The sequence below is a fragment of the Sminthopsis crassicaudata genome, chromosome 3, assembly GCF_048593235.1.
Source record: "Sminthopsis crassicaudata isolate SCR6 chromosome 3, ASM4859323v1, whole genome shotgun sequence".
Lineage (NCBI taxonomy): Eukaryota > Metazoa > Chordata > Mammalia > Dasyuromorphia > Dasyuridae > Sminthopsis > Sminthopsis crassicaudata.
In genome coordinates this window covers 53,333,692-53,356,152 of record NC_133619.1, presented here as the reverse complement: position 1 = coordinate 53,356,152, position 22,461 = coordinate 53,333,692, and the positions used below count along the sequence as shown (strand labels likewise).

At 34.4% G+C, this 22,461-nt stretch overlaps 1 protein-coding gene across 3 annotated transcripts in view; it reads right to left on the bottom strand.

Annotated features, from left to right (window-relative positions):
* SPHKAP (SPHK1 interactor, AKAP domain containing) overlaps positions 1-22,461 on the bottom strand; it is a 151,035-nt gene that overhangs the window by 33,054 nt on the left and 95,520 nt on the right. For all 3 annotated transcript variants that reach the window (XM_074298490.1, XM_074298488.1, XM_074298489.1), the window contains exon 4: positions 1,374-1,433. In XM_074298490.1, coding sequence (XP_074154591.1) covers positions 1,374-1,433 — 60 coding nt within the window. The remainder of the gene's footprint in view (positions 1-1,373; positions 1,434-22,461) is intronic.

Genomic DNA, 22,461 nt, shown 5'->3' with positions numbered 1-22,461 from the left:
GTTGACTGGGAGAATTGTGGTACCTTGGACAGATATAGGGCCTTTCTCTATTGAAAAATATGTAAACCCTGGAAATCAGAAAAACAAATTAAGAGTTTTTATTTAATAATTTCTAGTGGCCTAAGGCAAGTGGTAAATAGATCAACTTAAACAGGAGAGAAAAGTTCCTGCTACTCAAAAACAATAGGAGAAAGTTTTTGATGACAAGTTGACGAGGTTCCAGAGATTGAGATATAAAATAATGATTCAAAATAAAATCCTTTTCTTTTTGTATCTGCATAAAATTTCTCCCTGTCCATTGCATGTGTCTCCATTGATTGTCTCTGAGCTCTTGGTGGATTGGAATTTTGTGTGTTGCATTATCCTTTGTTAATTGTATGATGCCACATGAAGTTGGGCTTTATTATTGCCATGTAAATGATTAACATAGTGCTAGAAGAAAGAGGTTATAAGGCAATAAGCTATCACCATTCAGTGGAAATTCTCTAGGGGTTGATCATCCAGCCCTCTTGCTGCCTTCCTTTTACTCATGACAGTAGGCATTTTAACTAACATTTTGACTAGGAGGCATATAGAACAAAATAAAGTGAAATAAGTTTGCTAATTCTTAGTGTTCTGCCAAAGCCTTAGTGAGATAGCATTGATATGATTAGTTAAAATATCACCATATTTTCTTTGTGACAACAGTATTGTCAACTTTGGAGATAATTTCTTACTTTATTGATCTATATATAGATCATATTAAAACAATTCCAGCTCTGAATATTAGTTAGGGCATACCTAAATATCTCTCTGTCTCTCTGTCTCTCTGTCTCTCTCTGTCTCTGTCTCTCTCTCTGTCTCTCTCTGTCTCTCTCTGTCTCTCTCTGTCTCTCTCTCTGTCTCTGTCTCTGTCTCTGTCTCTGTCTCTGTCTCTCTCTCTCTCTCTCTCTCTCTCTCTCTCTCTCTCTCTCTCTCTGTGTGTGTGTGTGTGTGTGTGTGTGTGTGGAGATGTGTATTCTTTTTCCTTCAAAGAAGTCTTACTTTCAGGGTATATTATGATTCACAAATAAGTTTATCCCCAGTAAATATGTCAAAAAACAGGTGAAAGATCAGCTTTTCTGGAGTGCCAAATTTACTCTATCAGGTACTACAAGAAATAGGACACAGATTTGGGAACTGGAGGAGCCTTAGGGCTCTACTTGCTCAAAGTGAAATCTCTGCCTGTTAGGAATAAAGGAATTTTGAGAGTGCTTGGAGAAGAAGAAAGTCAGGAAAATGAATTGTGACGTGGTCATCATTTCACTCAAAAGTCTTCTGGAATTGCAGATAATGGTGGAATGCTTCTGTGCCATAAGAGCTTATGAAACAAAGTGGTAGTTCTGGCTTATTACCTGTCGCAGGTGCTCATTACTGCAGTCTTCTTTGGTGACATCCAAGTTCACAAAGCAAACCTACAAGGAAAGAGAAAAGAAATTTAGAAAATATGCATGTAAATAGAAAGAGATTGTCAGACTCTTTAAAAATCTGATGACACACATTTCTCTAGAATACTCAAGTTTTCAAATCACACTCATTTTATTTCAATCCCAATTGCATCTTTGTGAGGTTAGAAGCCCAGTTATTGTTGTTCCCATTTTGGAGATGAAGAAACCAGAGCCTCAGAGTCTGATGAAAGTCAGCTATGAAGTGATAGAATCTGGTCTCTTGTCTCCAGGACTGGTGCTGTTTCTGCAGAAATTTCTTGGGCATTCTTAATAAGTGAATGAGCTAAATAAAGTTTCTTTATTAGGGAAGATGTGGGATCATTGGGAGGGTTTTACATGGAGGAGAGCCATTACCAGTTTAACGGCCTAAAGTTCAGAGGCAGAAAGAAAAGCTTCCTAAGGGCATGCTCTTGAGTCCAGTGCTCACAGAAAAACACTCTTTCATGGACTCTCAATATTAAAAAGGCTATTGGGAGGATAAACTTTAATACTATAGAAAAGAGACCCTGAAAGGCCATGTAGCCTGCTTATTCCTTTCTGCTGAGCCTGTGTCATTAAAATTTGCAAAGAGACTTTAGAATCCCACAACATGTCAGGAAATAAGAAGCCTTATTAGTGACTTCTGGCAGACTACTCCCTTTGCCCCTAACATTTCTTTTATTGCATTTTATATGTGTTAATGTGAGTTTAATATACAGGTTTAATTCTCAGAACTGAGATTTGGTCAATTGTGTATCAGTTTAGGGATGCATGTGAGTCAGTCTATATAGAACTACATGTAGATATAAATATCTCAATATCTCTATATGATTATATATGCATATTAGAAAGAGAAAGGACAAAAGAGAGAAAGAACAGAAGATCGTGGATGATTGATGAAGTTGATTGAAGATCTGTCAGTACTTGAGATTAGATGATTGAAGACTTGTTGGTCTTTATTTCCTGCCCAGCAGTTCATGTACTCAGCAAGTCAGTGGTCACCCCTATTCTACTTAAAGTAAGTGATAAGATGTTAGCCAAGGAGAAATTTCAGATTAAGTGTGAAAAGTCCTTTGATGAATTTAAGTAGTTTTATAGGTAGAATATTCAGATTGGTTGAAGAAACTTAGTCCCATGATAAAATGTCAGACCAGTGAAAAATTGTAAAATAGAGATTTGGAGTAGAGAAATTATAAGGGTCTGGCAGTGGAGAGGGAGTAGGGATATTCAGAAATGAACTACAGAAGGAATGGCAGCTACAGAGTCATCCAGTAAATAGAAAATAAGGGTGATCTGAAGAAAGGAAGGGAAACATTGAGGTGGCCATGGACCTATGGGTCCCTGGGATCAGAAAACTTGGGTTGAAGCCACTATTTGAACTTACCTTCTCAAGGATGGAGAAAAGTTCCAAAGAAAAGTCCTGTTCTTTACTCACTTTCCCCTCCCAGTTTGTGTTTTTATCAACAGATATGCTGACAATATACAATACTGCATTGTTATCCAGTTCTTTTTGCAACCAGGAGGTGTAGGGTTAACCAGAGTTAGATATAAATGCAAGGGCAGAGAGCCAAATCTGCCTAAATGTTTTAATTTCTTCAACATTCAGAATGGTCTTGCTTGTATAAGTTCTCAAAAGCAGCAGAGAAGAGAAACATGGGACTTAAGAGCCCAATGTCTTGCTCCTTGCCTTAGAAAGATAGGGTTGTCATAACAGGGGTTAAAACAGGTCAGAGAAGTAGCGTTTGATAGGACCTTAGAATTCATCATTATTATAATTCATCATTATTAGTATGTCCCTCCTCATTTTTATAGTAAATGAGGCCCAAATAGGAAAAGAAACTTTCCTAAGATCTTTGGGTAGTAAGAAAGAGAACTGGGAATTTGAACCTAGACCTACTGATACTAAATCTGGTACTGTTCTCATTGCTCCCTGAGGTTGTAATCCTATTTTCATGACCATATGTTCCAATGATTCAGGAATTCATGACATAGGAAGGGTTAAAGCTGTGCAGATGACTTGACCCTGTGTGATTACTGAGAATCAGGCTTTTGACTGAGGAGTGTCTTATAATGTTAACCTGACCCCATGGTTATCTCATTATAAATGTTTATTCTGTATTTATTTCATATATCCTTTAAGGAAAATGACATGAATTAATTAGCCCCCCCTGTCCCCACTCTCTCTCTCTCCACTTATCCCCTTTGTGTCTCCCTTTCAGTCTCTCTCTGGTCTAAATGAAAGTGGATATTAGGAGGTGGAAAAGAGGTAAGGTACCCTTATTTCTCATAATAGGCTACTCATCCTTTTAATGAGGTATTGGATGTTTTGAACAGAATGCATTTTAATCCTTTGAGTATTGTGATGGGGAGGGGAGAGGCTCTTTTGGGGCTTTGAGGAAACTGGCTGCATTTTCTGCAACAGAGTAGAAATTGTGGGAGATGGAGCAAGTCTCACACTTTTTGATCTTAGTACCCCCTGTACAGGCTTAAAAATCAGTGAGGACTTTAAAGAGCTTATATATATATATGTGAATTTGATCTATTGATTTTTACTATGTCAAAACTGATAATTAAAAAAATTCATACATTTATTTAACAATAAAGCCAATAACAATAAACCCAATCATATGACAACATAAATAAAAGTTATATGAAAAATGAAGCATATTTTCAGAAAGGAAAATTAAGTGAGGATAGTGGCATTGTTTTAGATTTTTGCAAATTAATATCTGGCTTAACAGAAGACAGTTGGATTTTCATATTTACTTCTAAACTTCATCTGTCATGGTATGTTATTTTGATTTAAATATATAAAGAAAATTCAGCCTCACATAGATATGTAGTTGGAAAGGGGAAGGGTATTTTGATAAAAAAGTAATGTGTTAGTATTGTTATGAAAATAATAATGATGATAATTAATATTTACAAAGTGCTTATTCTCTGCCAGAGTATGTATCAAGTACTTTGATCTTCATGACAACATCTGAGAGTAGGTGCTATTATTGTTTCTATTTTACAGATGAGGAAACTGAGGCAAATGGCTATTAAGTGACTTTCTCAGGATCACACAACTAGAAGTGTCTGAGGTTGGATTTGAGTTGGCCTTTCTGGCTCCAGCCTCTGCATTATATCCACAGCATCAACTGCTCCAGAGAGTTTTGACTCTGAGGACTCTGGACCCCCAGAGTTCTTAGACATTGAGAATTACTGGACCAAATGCTTAAACTTGCCATGGACTTCAACCTATTACCCATCTGTGACTGATGGGATTTCATGATGACTGAGGGATTTCATAATTGGCATTTTCCCACTTTCTTTGCCCTTAGAATATTGTCTAAGACTAACGCACTGACCAAAAATTGGCCTCCTTATGCAAGTCTCTTGGATAGCAGAACTAATCCAGCAAGGAATCAGGAGAAAAAGAATGGATCCAGAGTCAGGAGACCAAAGATTAAGTCTTAGCCCTCCCTGAGGAGCAGAGCAATTCCCTTAACTCTTTTTACTTCAGATTCCTTATTTGTAAAATTGAGACAGTAACAATAGAGATTTCTCAGTTTTTTATGGGGAAAATTTTGTTTAGTTTTAAGGTGCCATATAAAAGCACAAATAATTTGATTTAATTCTGAACTCACAAAATGGTTGATAGTAGTGACTTTTTGACCCACTTGAAGTCCATCATGGACTTTGTTTTCTCCCCTTCCCCTTAGCTACTTTATATTGAATTCTTCCTAAGTCCCATCAGTGATTCGTTGTGGATGTGAAAATGACTTCTTGTAATCAATACTAGTTGTAGTTCAAGCTCTAAAAGATCCTATGAAGTTGGAAGGGTTCTGTGGCTTGTGATGTGAGAAAGACCAATCTATCCCAGGGCAGAGAAGATTATCAGCTGATGGTAACAGGTGACACATTTTATATTGTTCTTTTAGCTAGAGTAGCTAATGAAGGCTTTTAATTAGGACTTGAAGGGTTTTGATACCCTTTGATGGAGGTTCTGATAAAATAATGGAACCCTGAAGTATAGAGAGGTCTAATTTTATTCAAAGAACTGTAAGTGCTCTGTTGGAGGTGATCATTGTGTCATCAGAGATAATGGTAGACAGAGAGATTGCTGGATAATTGCTTCCTTTTGCTAGCTAGTGAATCACAGCAGTGTCTCGGCCATATTACTATTCCATTAAGGACTTAAGAGAATATATAGGAATTACAGATAATCATGTGAGAAAATCTGTTCAGTTACTAAGTACTCAGCAATTGGTCAGAGCTAAAATGGTACTGGTCACATGGATCATAGATTCATTGAGAAGTATCAAAAAGAACTGTAATTCAATCAAATTAGAATAGAAGTGTCAGCATTCAGTTGAGGCCCTATCTACACATGTTGAATTGCATTTTGTATTTGAATATGTATATTAATTTCTGTCATCCTTGGAAACAGCCAGCCTAAGCAGTTGAAAACACTCTTTTTTGTGTATGTGTATACTCAACACAACTTATTTTTGTTGAAGAATAGGATGTATTGTGGATAGAGAAATGACCTCAGAGTCAGGCATACATGGATTCAAATTTTATCTCTGAGTCATACTTGTGTGATCCTGAAAAAGTTACTGGGAGTTCATTATAGCAATGAAAGACTAAGTCTGGATCTTTCCTCCACTGATAAGGAAAAATAAAAGAAAAACTATTCTAAACTGCATCCACCCAAACTCGGATGCAGAGATTTTTGCTATTATCACCTATTTAAGAAAGAAATTCAATAGAATTAATATCACAAAGAAAAAATAGACCACATTATGATTTGTGTGGACATATACTACAATAATAATATGCTCTTTAATAAGTTAATCCTATGCAAATAGATCCACACTATGACATGCCCCACAAGCAATGCTATATTTACATAATATCCTAAGTCTAACATATGATTTGAGATCATATTCTTTGAATTGTTATTTCTTTCATTGGCTAAATGCAAAATATATTTTTGCTTCCCATAAAATATTACTGACTAGCGTAAAGCAAATGCTTGCTGTTTAGTATGAAAAGACAAATAAAGAAATTGATTAAGTAAAGAAAGGCTATTTTATATTTACAAACACAAATATCAAGAAAATTCTCCTCCACAACTTACTTAATCATAACAATATTTCAGATGGATACTGTGCTTTACACATTTTATAAAGTATTTTCCCCAACAACACTGTCTACATGACTCTACATCGCAAAAACTTTTATTGAATTGAATTGGTTTGAAGTTGTAGTAGGTATTCTTTTTCTGTTTGTGCTTGTTGAGCTTATTTGTTTTATTTTCTTCTAATATCCCCTTCTACTTCTCCAAAGGATGAATCATGAATGGGCATAACTCAGGCCTCAGGAGGGAACACTAGAATTTCTGGTAGAATAGAGGAACCATGATGCTGGTTTTGTACGGTTCAGAGAAAGGAGAAGTGGATATATTCTCTAAGGGACATTAGCTCAGTAAAGTTAAGAAACTCAAGAAAAACAGTTTGGGTGAAGAAAAGGGGGAGTTGGAAAATTTGTCTAAGGAAACTGATAAGGAATAAAAGGAAAAATCAAGGTCTCAATTAAATGAAAAAATATGGGGAAAAGGAAAGATTTAAAAAAGGATAAAGAGTAGAATCTACAAATTCTGGGGTAGTGAGCTTAACTTTGATTACTGGTAAAATTATAGACTATATTATTAAAGGGATAGTAGAGGAGTATCTAGAAAAGGAAACAGTAACCACAAAAAGCCAGTATGATGAGAACAATGTAAATATACAGTAACATAGAACTTAGAAGGGAACTAGAGATCATTTAGTAGAATCCTTTTATTTTACAGTTAAAACAACAACAAACAAGCAACTGGAGGCCCAAGGATGAAGTAACTTACTTCTTTAGGGTCATATGACTAGAAAGTATCACAACTAGGCTTTAAATTTAGATTTTTAATTCCAAAACCAAGGTTCTTTCTCATTGTACAAGTTTATTTAGATTTTTTAACAAAACATAAGAAAAAAATCTTGGAGAGTTGAAGAGATATGCATTAGAATTTTTAAAAAGTACAGTAAGATTGATTGAGAGCTGATTAAATGACTAGGACAGCTAGGTCATGAAGTAGATAGCATGCTGGACCTGGGGTCAAGAAGATGCTTCCTGTTAAATTCAAGTCTGGCCTCAGATCCTTACAAGCTGCATGACTGGGCAAATCACTTAACCCTGTTTACCTCAATTTCCTCATCTGTAAAATGAGCTGGAGAAGGAAATGGCAAGAAAACTCCAAATGGGATCACAGAACCAGATATGACTGAAACAGCAGCCACAACAAATGACCTCAAAGGCCCTCAAAGAATAGTTTGACATCAAGTTGAAGGGAGGGAAGTTGCCCAGAGATCTGTGGTAGACTATATCCTGTTGAACATTCTGAATAAATAACTTGAACGTCATTCTTATCAAATTTGCAATTAGCATAAAAGTTGGAAGTAGTGCTAACTACTGAGTATAGGGGAAAAAAGCGATAATATTAGGTTGGATTTAATAAGATTCAATTTAATTAGCATTACCATTAATCTAAAAAAATTAACTTCCTGAGGTGAAGATTGAGGAAATATGGATGAACAACAGCTCATATGAAAAAGATCGGAGGGATTTAGTAGACTGTAAACACAGTATGAATTAATGCTACATGATGTAGCCAAAAGTAAACAAATTTAATCTTAGACTTAGATATTATGTAGATGATACTGATGTCACAGATATTTCATATATAAAATGCTTTATAAATCTTAAAATACCATTTGAATGTCAGCTATTATCATTTTAATCATCAAATTCATTAAGAAAGGGCTAATATCTAAGACTAAGAAGGTTGATAGTATACATTTCCCTGGTGAGAGTATATCTAAAATATGATACTCAGTTTGAGTGATGTATTTTAAAGAAAAAAGAAACCAAAGCAAAAACAAAATATTGAACAGCTAGAAAAGTACAGAGCTGGGCAGCAATGAAGGTGAAAAGACTTGATATAATGCTCTCTGAGGACTGTTTTACAGAGCTAGAGATGCTTTATTTGAAAAAGTAAAGGCTTTGTTGGGCTATCATAAAGATGGAAAATTATACTAACTCTGACTGATTTGAAAGAGTAGAGCAAGAAGCAATAGAAATTGCACAGAGGTAAGTCTTTTGTATTTGTATAAGGAAAAATCTGCTGATTTTTAGCAAATAGCAATATTTTAACAATTGTTAAGAATCATTCAAATGGAGATTGGGTTGAATTGGGAAGTAGTGAATTTCCCTTCACTGAAGTTCAAGCAGAGGCTAGGTGACCACTTATCCAGTTTGCTGTAAAGAGAATATTCTTCTTCAGGAGTGGGTTAGATTAAAGGATCTATGAGATGTCTTTCAACTCTGTGAGCCTGTGAATCTCTGCTACTCTATCTGTTAATTAAACTATTTTTAACAACATTGCTATTAACACTTTTTGATGAAATGCTATCACAGGAAAGTGAAACTTTATTCTTCATGTTTTTTGACAATTACCCAAATTACATTGGATTGTTGGTGATAATCCAAATTAATCTCAATCCTTCCTGGTAAATCTCAGCTTGGTATTATAGATACCCATTTTCCACTTTACTTTCATCTTTATTTGAAGAAATGCAATAGATATTTTCTGGCTGAAATTATCCTGACCAAGAAGAATTAAAAGTAGGATTTGTCCCAAGTATCCACTTAAAATGATTAGTTAGCATAATTTAGTTGTTCTATTATATGTGGGAAAATGGGAAAATCCTCCCTTCCTCTCTCTATTTTTTTGCTTTTCAATATTATCTTTTATTCTTTTCTCCTTTTTTCCCCTTGCCTGTCTCCTTTCTCTCTTCCTTCTTCGATTATTTTCCCTTCCCTTCCTTTTCTCATTTTTTGGGCTAAAATGTCCTCTAACTTTAACTCTGTGATCCCATATATCTAAGAAGTTGGTTTTTAAACATTGCTCTAAATTATGACCTACTTAGATGGTTAAAGTTTTTGCTTTAGTTCAGTTATTTCAATAAAGAAATTTGTCTTTGATAAGACATTGTAAATGTATACATAAAAATCTTGGAAGTGATCTTGGGTACAAAACCAATGTTATGAATTGTAAAAGATGGATTTGCTGCTAAGATGCCATCCTTTTATCTCATTATCATTAGTTGATGCCAGCCTGTACAGAGTAGTCAGGAATTAAGGGGAAAAATCCAATCCTCAAAATGCAAAAATCAGTCAATGAGGTACTATCCTTGGAATGTAGTAGATGCTTTATAAATGTTTGTTGATTGATTAGAGCTCATCCTATAAAAAATTACTTATTTAAATTTGATGAATGCTGACCTGTTTGGCATATGTATATCATTAGCATTGGTATAAAAGAATAAGAATTGAATCCTTATCACAGTGAACTGTACTCTTCATCTTTTTTTCAATTAACATCTACTATGAAAAATTATTTTTTTGAACATTGTGCATTGGAGAGAAATCAAACTTACCCTAGGGAGATTTTTTTTAAATTAAAAAAAGAGCAAAATGCTAAATTGCTTTAAGAAATGTTAGGCTTTTGGGTTTTCAAAATGACTGAAGTACAGAATTATGATTTATAATAGAAGGAGAGCAAACAAATGCCTTTTCAGCAGCTTCTAATAATGTAGATATCTGGTTATATAGCAGAAAGGCAGGATTATTCGTTTTGATGAATATCAAGCTGCTGATCCTTGAAGTCTTAAAAGAAAGAGTTTATTTTTTCCAACCAAATCTAGATTCTTTGCAGGGTCAATCACCTTTAAACATATATTAGATATGCTTATAATGATACCAATTGGGAATATTAATTGGGAATTTATGTACATATATACATGCATTAGCTTTGCCATGTCACAAACAGTAATGTAGTAGTTGTCTTGATCAGAACTGCTTATCAGTGAATTAGTTCTATTCATTTTCTTCCTCTTCCTTACTCTTCTCCCAATTTTACTACTTTGTAGTTAGTATCCTAAAATTGAAAATAAAGCATGACTACAGAAATATACAAAAGAAAGCTGAAAGCTTCAAATGCATTGTTTTTTGTACCCTCAGCTTTGAGATCACTATTTTCAAAGATTTCTTTGGAGATAGGAGACAAAAAATGTTAATATAACTAATATTTATATAATGCTTAAATATTTGAAAAAAACTTTTCTCCCAACAACCTTATGAAGTAGTTTGTACAAAATACATATTTGAATGTGTTTAAAGGAACTGTGTTGGAAGACTAAATACAGTTTTATACTCTTAATAGCCACACAGCTGGGCAAGATGCATAACCTCTTCCTGCATCAATTTCCTCGTTTGTAAAATGAGGAAAAATATCACCTATTTTCTAGGGTGATTATCAGGATTAAATGAGAGAATAATTATAAAGCTCTTCATAAACATTAAAATACTATATAAGTGCTAGCTATTATCTTCATCGTCATCGTCATCATCTCATTCAATCAATAGGAAATTCCTGATTAAGAAACTTTATTAATACATATCAAAACCTGCTCCTCCACTTACTATATTTTCCAAGTTGCCTGATGTATTGGGAGATTTAACAATTTGCCCAGGGTCATACAGACAGTTTGTTAGAGACATGATTTATATTAGATTCCCTGATTCCATGTTCAATATTCTTTCTGCTACAATATAAATACTAAAGAAAAAAATGCATTTTTTCTTATCTCACTCTTATTTTTACAAGTGCTTAGCTAATTACATATTATGACAATACCAAAACAAGATTTGGGGAAAATGTTGTGGTTTTTCAGTCATGACTAACATATCCACTGTGCCATTTAGTTGTGGTTGATTTTAATAACCAGTGTTGTTTAACAAAGTTCTCGATTTTTAGATCTTTCAAGGAAATTTGCTAATATTGATATATTTGTAGGAGAGGAAAACAAATCTCATTGTTATTACTCTAATTAGTGGGATCTTGTCTGGTGAAAAATGAATTGATGTACTGCAGAAAGAACAGAACCATATTCTGACTTTCTCTTTATAAATGAAAACAAAACACAAGAATAAGATATCTTTATATAGCAGGATACTATTCTCTGGATTACTTGGAAAGTCAAATAAAAAATTGGCAAAATTGGCCTAATCATATATCTGATAACAATAAGAAACATTATTCCATGTGGTTTGTTTCTGAGATAGTTTGCATTCCATACCTGATAAGCATGTATTAAAATTGTAGTTTTTTCATTAGCATCTGTTGCAAAAGATGGAGAAAAATTCTATGAATAGTTTGACAAACTCCTTTAAATTAAGTTAATGTATCCTTTAGCACTTACTATGTAAGTATGTATGCAAAACAGTAATGTAGTAATTAAGTTTAGAATATAATGATGTAACCTATTTATTTTTAATGATTTCTAATTATTCAATAATATCTAGAAAGTGGCTCAGCAGTAAGTTGCTGGCATTTTGCCAGTGCAGCTCAGGTTGATCATTATATGTTGAAAAGCACCAAATAGTTATTGAAATATTTTATATTAGATATGGCTCCCATTGAGTTAAAATATTTTCTTTTCAAATTAATTGCTGGCCATATATTCAGATTTTCATATTAAATTCAATAAGACTCAAATCTCACATTTCACATAGAAAACTAGTCACTGTTTTGACTAGTAAAGACTTAGATTTAGGTACTGTCTTCAAATATTTGAAAAGGTGTCATATGTAAGAAGGATTGGATTTTTTTTCTGCTTACAGAAGAGATAGAGAACTAGTATTATGACAAATAATGAGGAACTTGTGAGGTAGAAATAATGGGAATCTTAGGAGGAAATTTTCATGTTGAGGTTAAAAAATCTGGGCATCTTCTGACACATACTCTTGAGTTTGAGAAAGTTTATTTCAAAAACTCAGATAAAGGACAAGAAAGAATCCATGACATCAAGAGCAAGCTGGTTTCCCGTCCTCTCTCTCCTTTCTCTCTCCCTTCTTTCCTGCCTCTCTTCTTCCTTGCCTTCCTCTCCTCTCTCTCTCTCTCTCTCTCTCTCTCTCTCTCTCTCTCTCTCTCTCTCTCTCTCTCTCTCTCTCTCTCTCTCTCTCTCTCTCTCTCTCTCTCTCTCTCTTCCCCCCCCCCCCGTCTCTACACCTCTATCACTCTCTCAGATAAGTGAGGAGACAAAAAGAGTATATGATAAATCTATCTTTTTTTCAATCAATTCAAGTCCCTAGGCTCATTTTAATTGCACCACAGTGTACTCAACACAAAATTCTTATGATTTGCTGGGTTGTTTGCTACTGGTGATTTTTGAAAATCTGCACAGTGAATAAATGACATATAACTAGAAATAGCCAAATGGTCTGATCTTTTTTAAAATGGAAGAGAGCAGATTTTTCAAACTATTGGTTACTGAACTTGATTTATGATTTCTGCAAAAATTTCAGAACTTATTTTTACATGGATGGTTTGTTAATGTTTAGAAATGAAAGTGGTATTCATCATGTGTCCATCAAAAGCAAATTGTTAAGCTCCTTTATTTTGACAGGGTTCATTGATAGATCAAGGGGATACCACAGATAGAGCGCACTTGAATTTCTCTTCAGAAAGGCATTTGAAAAGCCTTTCAAGATTCATAGTGGGCAAGATAAAGAAGTATAAGCTACATAATATAGCCATATGGCTTCATTAATGCTTTAGTTACCAGACACAAGAATCGTTTTTCACGTATTAATGTTAGCTTAAAGAGAAGTGTGTAGTTGGAGTACTCCAGGTATTTTTTAATTTATTCTAATCAATATTTTTAAATCATCATTTTGTATTAAGGAATCGATAACATGATGATTTCCAGATGAAACAAACTGAAAGGTATAGTTAACATACTGGATGACAGAATCTGGATCTCAAATGATTTCAGTATAAAAACCATGGCCAGAATAGCCAAGATCCATCAAATTGAATCCAATTAATTTGACAGTTAAATCAATTATTTGTCAAATCCTGAACTTATCCTCTTATATATTTATCTAGTCCACATCTTTGCCTCTTGTCCATGAGGGCCCCATGAAAAATTTTGACAAATGCTAGGCATGCTGTGATTATGAAATCCCTTCAGCAACCAGTCTAATGGTGACATTAAAAAGAAAGAAGGAAAAAAAGGGGGAAAAAAGGAGAAAGAAAGGAAGGGAGGATAAAAGAAAAAAAAGAAAAACAAAGGAAAAAAGAAGGAAAGAAGGAAGGAAAGAAAGAAGGAAATGAAGTCATTCTAGCTTGACCTGTTTGTAGTGAATCCATTATGGATCTTAGTGATCAACAATTTCTTGAGTACATACACATCATCTACATAAGTAATATGATATAAAATCTTTCTAATAATATTATTGGAATAATTAGGGATTATCTATTGAAATCAGCCACACTTGGAAAATATTGAAATGGTTGGGATGAATTCTGTTTTACTAATATATTATTTTAACCAAAGTTATGCTGTATTTTTAATACTCAAGTAGCTGATTCATAAATCTTCTTTCCTGACTTGTCAAGTCATTTCAGGCATGGTCTATGAAGACAAAGTAAATTGGAAAGTTAAGCAATTTTCCAGACAATTGAAGCAATACATCTGGTCAATTTAGAGTATCTAAACTACCGCACCATAACAAAAATCTCCTTTTTCTTCAAATAACAAGGTTTGGGGCTTCATCAGGTTTCCCTGTCACTTTTCATTATTAGGTGTAGCTTCAGAAGACTAAATGATTTACCATCAATGTCTAATAGAGCCATATTCAAGGTGAACAAAATTGGAATAATTGTCCTTCATATCATATTTTGTGAGCATCTTTGAGTTGCTAAAACAGGGCAGTGAATCAATGAAGTATCCCAATAAATGTGAGGCTGTGGCTTTTGCCAAAGCTGCAATAAAATACCATAGGCCATTATAAATTCATTTAAAGTTTCATCCTGTCCCTAAATAATTTAATAGTTTTTCTTTGAGTTTAGAATATGGTTTTATTTTTATAAGGGATTTTGGATACATGTACAGACTGTGGTTTACCCTGAACCATATAAATGAAGTGATTTTTATATTCTATTATGTCAGGGCTTTTTAAACTTTTTCCATACATCATCTAAATGATGGTGCCTGAAAAATTTTTTATGTAACCCAAGTATCTAGATTTATAAAATATGTATACAAATCAAACATTTATTGATAATGAATCTTAATTTTGTGATGGTTCCTACATTTACTTATATCATCTCATGTGGAGTTATGAATCACAGTTTAAGAAGCCTTGAATTATGTTATATAGGAAATTGAATTTTGAGAAATAGGAACACTCCTTTTCAAATAAATAAAAGTAACTCTTCTGTTCTCCATATATGGTGCTTAGAAAGCAATAATATGTCTGATGATAGATGCTATGGATTGAAATTTATACTAGGGAAAATATTATTGCAGAAATATTAATTTAGTCAGGTTCATTGGCTGCAATGACATAATAAGGACCGGTTGCTTGTACCAATAAATAGTCATTTTCATAAAAAGTGCTGTGAGGACAAAAATGGAGACCTGGTTTCCAGGTCAGGAATGGCTGAGTTCAAACCTTGTTCTAGTTCTTTTTGGCTGTGAAAACTTTGGCAAGTTACCACTTATCCTCACCACTTTATATAACTCTAAGACTTCTAATTTGCAGAGCTTTGCTCATTTGTGCTGGTAGAAGTAATTCTCTCATCCTGAGTTACCCATTCCAATTAAATCAGAGGTTCAGACAAAATAAAAAATATTTTCCTAAGTAAGTCATATCGATCTGAATTTGATTGATCTCTGAATCAGGTACATTATATTATATTTAATTATTTCATTGAATATTTGGGTGTTCCTTTCAAGAGTATAAATGATACCCTTTTATCTTTTCTTAGGGACCATGGTAGCCCACGGAACCACAAAATCTTGAAGGTGAAAGGTTCCTCAGAGGTCATCTGTTTGAATTAGAACTAATGAGCTACTTTGGTATTATCCTGCTTAATCAGTTAATAAGGCACTAGACTTCCTTCATACTAGCCTTACATGGATTATATAACCAGAAGAAATCTAATGGAATGGAAATTAGCATAAAGAGTTCTGTAGCTGTCAAATGGTATTAGATGTTCCCTAAGTAATGACCATCATACATAATATTAGTACATATATATTCTATATATCTCCCCTGCAAATCATAGCATTAGGCTAAAAATTCCTCAGTCACTTTGGTCCATTATTATCTTCATAAAAATAATTTATTAAATAGATCACTGGATAAATTGTTCTAAAGGGATCTACCTAAAATAGCACAGTTACCTGGTTGATTTAAAAATTATATTAGAATGTAGGGAAAAAATCTAAATCATATTTTACATGGTTTTAGCACAATTTGTGAAAGTGATTTGTTTATTTAGGATTTGTTATTTTATCTTCTGTGAAGAAGAGATTTTACAAATATGATTTACAAAATCATAGAATAAAAATTTAAAATTGGTAGGGACCCTAGAGGTCATCTAGGCCAATTCTTTCATTTTATAGATCAAGAATTTATAGATCAAGACTATAGATAGTCAAAGGTCCCAGAATTAGAGCTAGAAAGTTACAAGTCATTTCATGTAGTAGCCTCATTGAGGCTCAGAGATCTTATATTGTTTGCCCACAGTTACACAGATAGAAAGTGATAAAACAAGTATTTGAATCGTGGTCTTTTGAATTCTAAATTAATTTCTCCATTCAGTGTATTATACTGCCCAGAAGATGGTTGATATTGCCAATATTGATGAGCTCAAACCAAGGCTGGATGAAGTCTTCTAAAAGATATTTGCATGTTTTGTAGGAGGTTCGATGAAATGCATTGACTTACCCAAGAATTACACAGGTAGTAAGAAGCAGATCTGGGATTTGAACCCAAGGTATTTGCCTCCAAAATGTACTAACATACCTTAGAATTTTTCGTTATCTATGACAACAAATTCATTCTAATAATGTGGAATGAGCTCTAATGGAAATTGTGGGGCATCAGACACTGGGGACAAATAATTAAAAACTGACAAAATCCAAGTTTTGAAACTGAACATTGAAGTTTCTTGATATTTACATTATTCATAAATTTCTGGCAAAAACTTAAGCTAAAGTGGGCAACTGTTATTGTAAACACTAGTGAAAAAGAAATAACTAAGAAAATTCAGGTCTTTTTTCCCAGTCTAAGAGGTATAATCATTTCACAAGACATGAGAAACATTTTGAGCATATGGCGTGCAAATAATTTAACTAAGCTATGTTTTATAAATGTATCTCATGCTTTTGTCAAGACATAATGGTAAGTTCAACTGTGATTCTCATTTGTATCTCAAGGGAACATAAACAAAGAACTTCCCAGGAACTTTGTGCTTTGAGGTCCTTTGAATATTCTAACAGTATGTAAACATTATTAGGAGAAGCATCATTTCCTTTAAATCCTTGTATTCCCAGGATCTTTCTTGGTGCTTTTTGTACAATAAAAACTCACTGACTTATTGAATCAGATAAAATTCTACCCTCAGAGCTAGAACAGACCGAGGGAGACATTTAGTCCAATCCTCATCTGAACATATGTCTCTTCTACGAGATCCCTAACAAATGCTTATTAAACCTCTTCTTGAAGACTTCCACTAATGGGGAATTCACCACTTCATTAGGTCATTCATTTCACTTCTAGGCAGTTCTTTACATTAAATTAAATTTTGCCTTTTTTCATCCACTGTCCAATTTCTCTCAGTTTGCCTTTTATCTCCTTCCCCCAATACTGACTGGTGCTCTTGTAAGATTTTATGTAAGCATACTGAACTCACTACAACTCTAGCTTATAGACGTTGTTAAATCCCATCCAAGGGCTACAGGTAGGTGGTTTGGTGGGTGCTGGCCATAAAGTAAGGAAGACATCTTCCTGAGTTTAAATCTGGCCTCAGATATTACTAAGATAGCTTACTAGCTGTGTATCCCTGGGCAAATTACTTAACTCTGTTTTTCTCAGTTTCCTCAATGAGCTAGAGGACAAAATGGCAAATCACTCTAGTGTCTTTATGAAGAAAATTCCAACGTGACTGAACAACAATTGAACAAAAATTCCATCCAGTGTTTCATCTTTGTGATAGAACTTGTTGATTACATGGTAGGGAGGCAGGTGAGAAAATGTGCATTATTTTGTACCACCTGTCCCCACTGCTGGAAACACAACTGTCAGTAGAGGATTTGCTGCTGGGAAACAAAGATGTTCCTAACCCCATGTTGGATCTCTGGGATGTAGAATTAAATTAAGCATGTATTTCATTAATTCCCTAAACTCCATAATTTGTTTTTAAATATTTTTGAGGCTTATCATTTTCTTTCTCTTTAAAAGAACAAAACTTTTAAAAGGTAGAATGAAAATTTGGGGAAATGGTGATTGTATTAAAAGTAGGAGTTTTCAGATTTCACTTTCATTATGCATTTTTCCCTACCTGCACCTGTTCTACCCCTGCCCGAACACACTAAAATTTAAGCTACATCCTAAGGCTTGCATGAGGGTTTTGTGATGTATAACACGTCTGAAATATATAATTTCTGGGAAATTGATAATCATCTTATTAATTATGGTTAGTGAATAATTAATAAAATGCAGTCTTTTGGTTTTCTCTCATTAATCACAGAGGCTGATCAATGTGAGTGGAAGAGTGCATGTTTCCTGACCGACAAAAATCAGCTCTCATTAGTTAACAGATCAATGAGAGAAAAGGGGCAGCTAGGTGGAGCAGTGGATAGAGCACCAGCCCTGAATTCAGGAGGACCCGAGTTCAAATTTGGTCTCAGACACTTAACACTTCTTAGCTGTGTGACCCTGGGAAAGTCACGTAACCCCAGCCTAAAAAAAAAAAATCAGTGAGAATGAATATTATGAAATGTAGGCTTATTTTAATGGGGGACTTTAAATTATGTCACTCCTGGACAAAGAGAGGTTCATCTCAGGCCAGACCATTCCCACCTTAGACAATCTATACAAAAGGATCACCCAATTAATGAATACTGAACAATAATGGGTCAGAATCCCACCTAGATAAAATGGTCTGGGTGGGCTAATTTTTTTCTCGTTTTATTTTTATTTATTTAATATTTTCCCCCAGTTACATTCAAAACGAAAAATTGTTAACATTATTTTCTAAAATTTTTGAGGTTCTAGGATTCTCTTGGCTGAGTATGCTGCCACCCACAATTAAGATGAAATACATTTCCACAAAAGTCAAGTTTGTGGGGAAAAAAAAAATCAAACAGATCTCCCACCCTAATGAAAACAAAAAACTCTCAAGAAAAATTAAGTTAAAAAGAGAGGAGAGGAGAGAGAGAGAGAGAGAGAGAGAGGAGAGAGAGAGAGAGAGAGAGAGAGAGAGAGAGAAAGAAAGAGAGAGAGAGAGAGAGAGAGAGAGAGAGAGAGAGAGAGAGAGAGAGAGAGAGCGAGACGAGAGAGAGAGAGAGGAGAGAGCTCGGCTGCGCTTCGAGACTGCAATAGTATTTATTCAGACACAATCAGTAACTTCTCTGGTATGGTTAGGATTTTTCATCATAAGGCCTTCAGAGTAATTATGGATGATAGTACTATTGAAAATAGTACAAGTCATTCACCAGCTGGTCATCCTGGAACATTGGTATTATTTTATATACAGTACATTTCACTTTGCTTAAGTTCGGTTGGAGGATTTTCCAGGTTTTTTTCTTCCTGAGAGAGAGCATCCTACTCATCATTTACCCCAGAATAGCAATATACCATGATAAACACCACACTCCAATTGATGGACATCCCCTCAAATTTCCAATTCTTCTGCCTTGAGAAGAAAACTGCTGTGCATATATTTTTGTATATATAGGTCATTTTTTCTTTCTTTCTTTCTTTTTTTTTTTGATTCTATTTTGATTTCATGCCAAACAAGTAGTGGTGTTACTAGGTCAAAGGACATGAATTTAAAGTCTTTTGGGTACAGATCATATCTTTTACTTAGTCATCATTTGAGACATGGCTCTTATGTTTTATAAATTTGACTCAGTTCCCTCTATGTTTGGGAAATGAGGACCTACCAGAGAAATTTGCTTTGAAACTCTCCCATTGCTAAATGTATTTTCCTCCATTTGTTGTTTCCTTTTATCCTCTCCCTTCCCAAAAGTGTTTTGGTACTGACCACTCCCTCCTTTAATATGCCTTCCCCACCCCCATATCCCATTCCCCTCCTATTTTCTTGTAGAACAGGATAAACCTCCTTATCCTCATTGAGTATGTATGTTACATTCCTCTTTGAGGTGGGCTAAGTTTTTGGGCAAGGTCAGAAATGTCCTTAAGAAGCTTAGCTTTGAATGATGGAATAGAAAAGGAAAACCTTAATCCTCATTTAATAATTGGTTATTAATATGAGCAAAATAATCATTTTCCTTACTCTCCAGTCATTAAAATGAAACCCTATCTAAATTTCATTTTGGTTCGACAGGGTATTTTGTGATATCCTCTGGCATAAGGGGCATCCTTCTTGAGAGACTGTAAGGTTCCTTTGTTGACTCTTGCTTTTTACAACTAGGCTCACAAAGCCATGCTCCCCCAGTGTAGAAGCAGCTATCAAGAGATTAAATCCTTGTCCTACTTTATATCTAAGGAGTGGTCCAGAGGCCAGCCAGAGACATCAGGGAAAACAACTCTTTAATGAGTTCAGATGCTGACAGTAACATGTGAAATAATGAAAATTTGTTCAATGGAAAAAATTACTGCAAGCAATTGGGAAGGGAGGAGTAGTAGAGAGGAAAAGGAGGACTTGATATACGACTTAGATACACACACTAGCAGAGTATAACTCACATAAGAGCACATAACTCTGCTGCAATGGGGAGCACATAGTCATGAGTCCAGTCAGAAGTAGGAGTGTGCTTCAGCAGGAAAGAGCTTAATCCCTTCTTTTGGAGGAGATGCTAAACTCCAAGGGGCCCTTCTGAGAGTGAGGTTCTTATACATTATATTTACATATCAAGGGTCTGCGTGAAGTACTATTTAGGGAACTATTTTCATGGAGAAAATCAAGGTGGTGGTAGACTCTATATCACCACTGTGTTTAAAAGCACATGTTGCCTTTTTTATTTTGTAATTTCTTTAGGTTAGATGAATGAATATTCTGAATTGGATTATAAAAATGACCAGGAGACCCCTCTGATCCATCATGGGTCCCAATGGCATCTCACAATTGGCATCAGTGGCAGAGTCCATCATTTTATGTACAAAGGGAAAGTGTGCCTTGGCTTGGATAGGGAGAGTATTCTTTTTTTTTTTTTGTAACTTGTTATTGTTATACTTTTTTGTTTATTTTCATTTTTGAAAGCTAAATGAATTCTGTTGGTTGATTGGTAATGGGAAACACGGAATGGGGGCTTTTAAGTGTAAAGATTAGAAATTCCAACCCCTCAAGGTTACAGGAGGGGAGCTATAGTCATCCTCTGGAGAGCCATCCTCTCAGTGCTGTCAGTTTTCATCACTCTTTTCCAGTATATGAAAAAAATAAAAGAAATTAAGAAGAATTTGTAATATATCTCAGAGACAATACTATGATATTAAAAATGACTTTAAGATAGCAATGCTTACCATTTTGGTCTTAAAATTTTGCCATTTATGGGAGGAAGGGGAGAATTTTTAATTTCTCTTTGGATGAAACTATTAATTGAATATCTCTACTTGTTGAACTATTCTTGAACTTGGATGTGTTTAATCCTTTTACCAGGTCTGTGGTGGTACAGTCTGGCCTATATTAAGTCATGAACAGACTTTTCTTTTAAATAACACCTAATTCTGCAATACTTAAGTTTTGGTCTGAGAGGGCCTGAGAAGATTAATTAAACTACACAAAACTATCACCTATTACAAAGTTTATAAAACAATATTGAATCATTGCTGATACTATTAACTATAGGCACTTAGAAAAATAAACTCTCCCCAATACTTGTTTCTAATCACTTGAAAGTTCTCTGAATTCATTTGCTTGCATAATCCCTATACTAATGTAATTGGGAACCAAATTAAAACTGAATTTCAAGTCAAAAGCCTTGGTTTATAAAATGATTTTGCAGATTAAGGGAAAAAAGTCACTTCTGTTGGGTCTCAGTTTCTTAACAAGTAAAAGAAAGGATTTTAGGAGTATATGGTATCTAAGGTCTGTTTTAGATCAAAATTCTGTGATTCTCTGGGACCTCCATGCCTCAGGAGATAGTATAATGAGTTCCCCTGTCTAAGAGGATTTGCCATATCTTGGCTAACTTTCTAGTGTTGAAGCTATCCAAACATGCCTGGATTGGTTCCCCAAAAGATAAATGTGCCATCCATCTTGGTCCTGTTCTTGGAATATTTCCATATAGAAAACCTGCCACAATTTATGCTCCCTTTATATAGCAAGACATCAGAAGAAGACTTTATTGGAAGTATTTTCTGGACACAAAACTCCAAGAGAAAAGAAAAAAAATTAGCATGAAGATTATGAATGATTATACTATAAATTGTTTTTCTCTACAGTGATACCTAAATTCAACTATCATTGGTTCAAAGTACTTCTTGTTTTTTGTTCATTCCCTATCCACTTGAGGAGGGGCCTCCACAACTGGAGCCACTCTGAGTTTTGATAGGCTAACTTTTGGTCTAACTTTGGAGATCTTCCAGGTCTCCACTGTACTTTGTGAATACTTTCAGTCATAGACCCTGATTCTCTTTGATCAGTGCTTTATCTATATTTATTCTGTTATATTTTATTCAAATTTTTGTCATTGCTAATAAAAACTGATTTATTTCCTGATTTCTATGATCCCACCATGAGGTGAGGCAATTATCTTTGTGAAAAAAGATGAAATCCAATTTACATGCACTATTTTAAGTAACCTTGGCAGACTTTTCCACTCTACTTTTGTTCCAGTTGTAGCCAAATGTTAAAAGCATATTTTTTAATCTTAAGCGACCCAAAGTCCTTGAA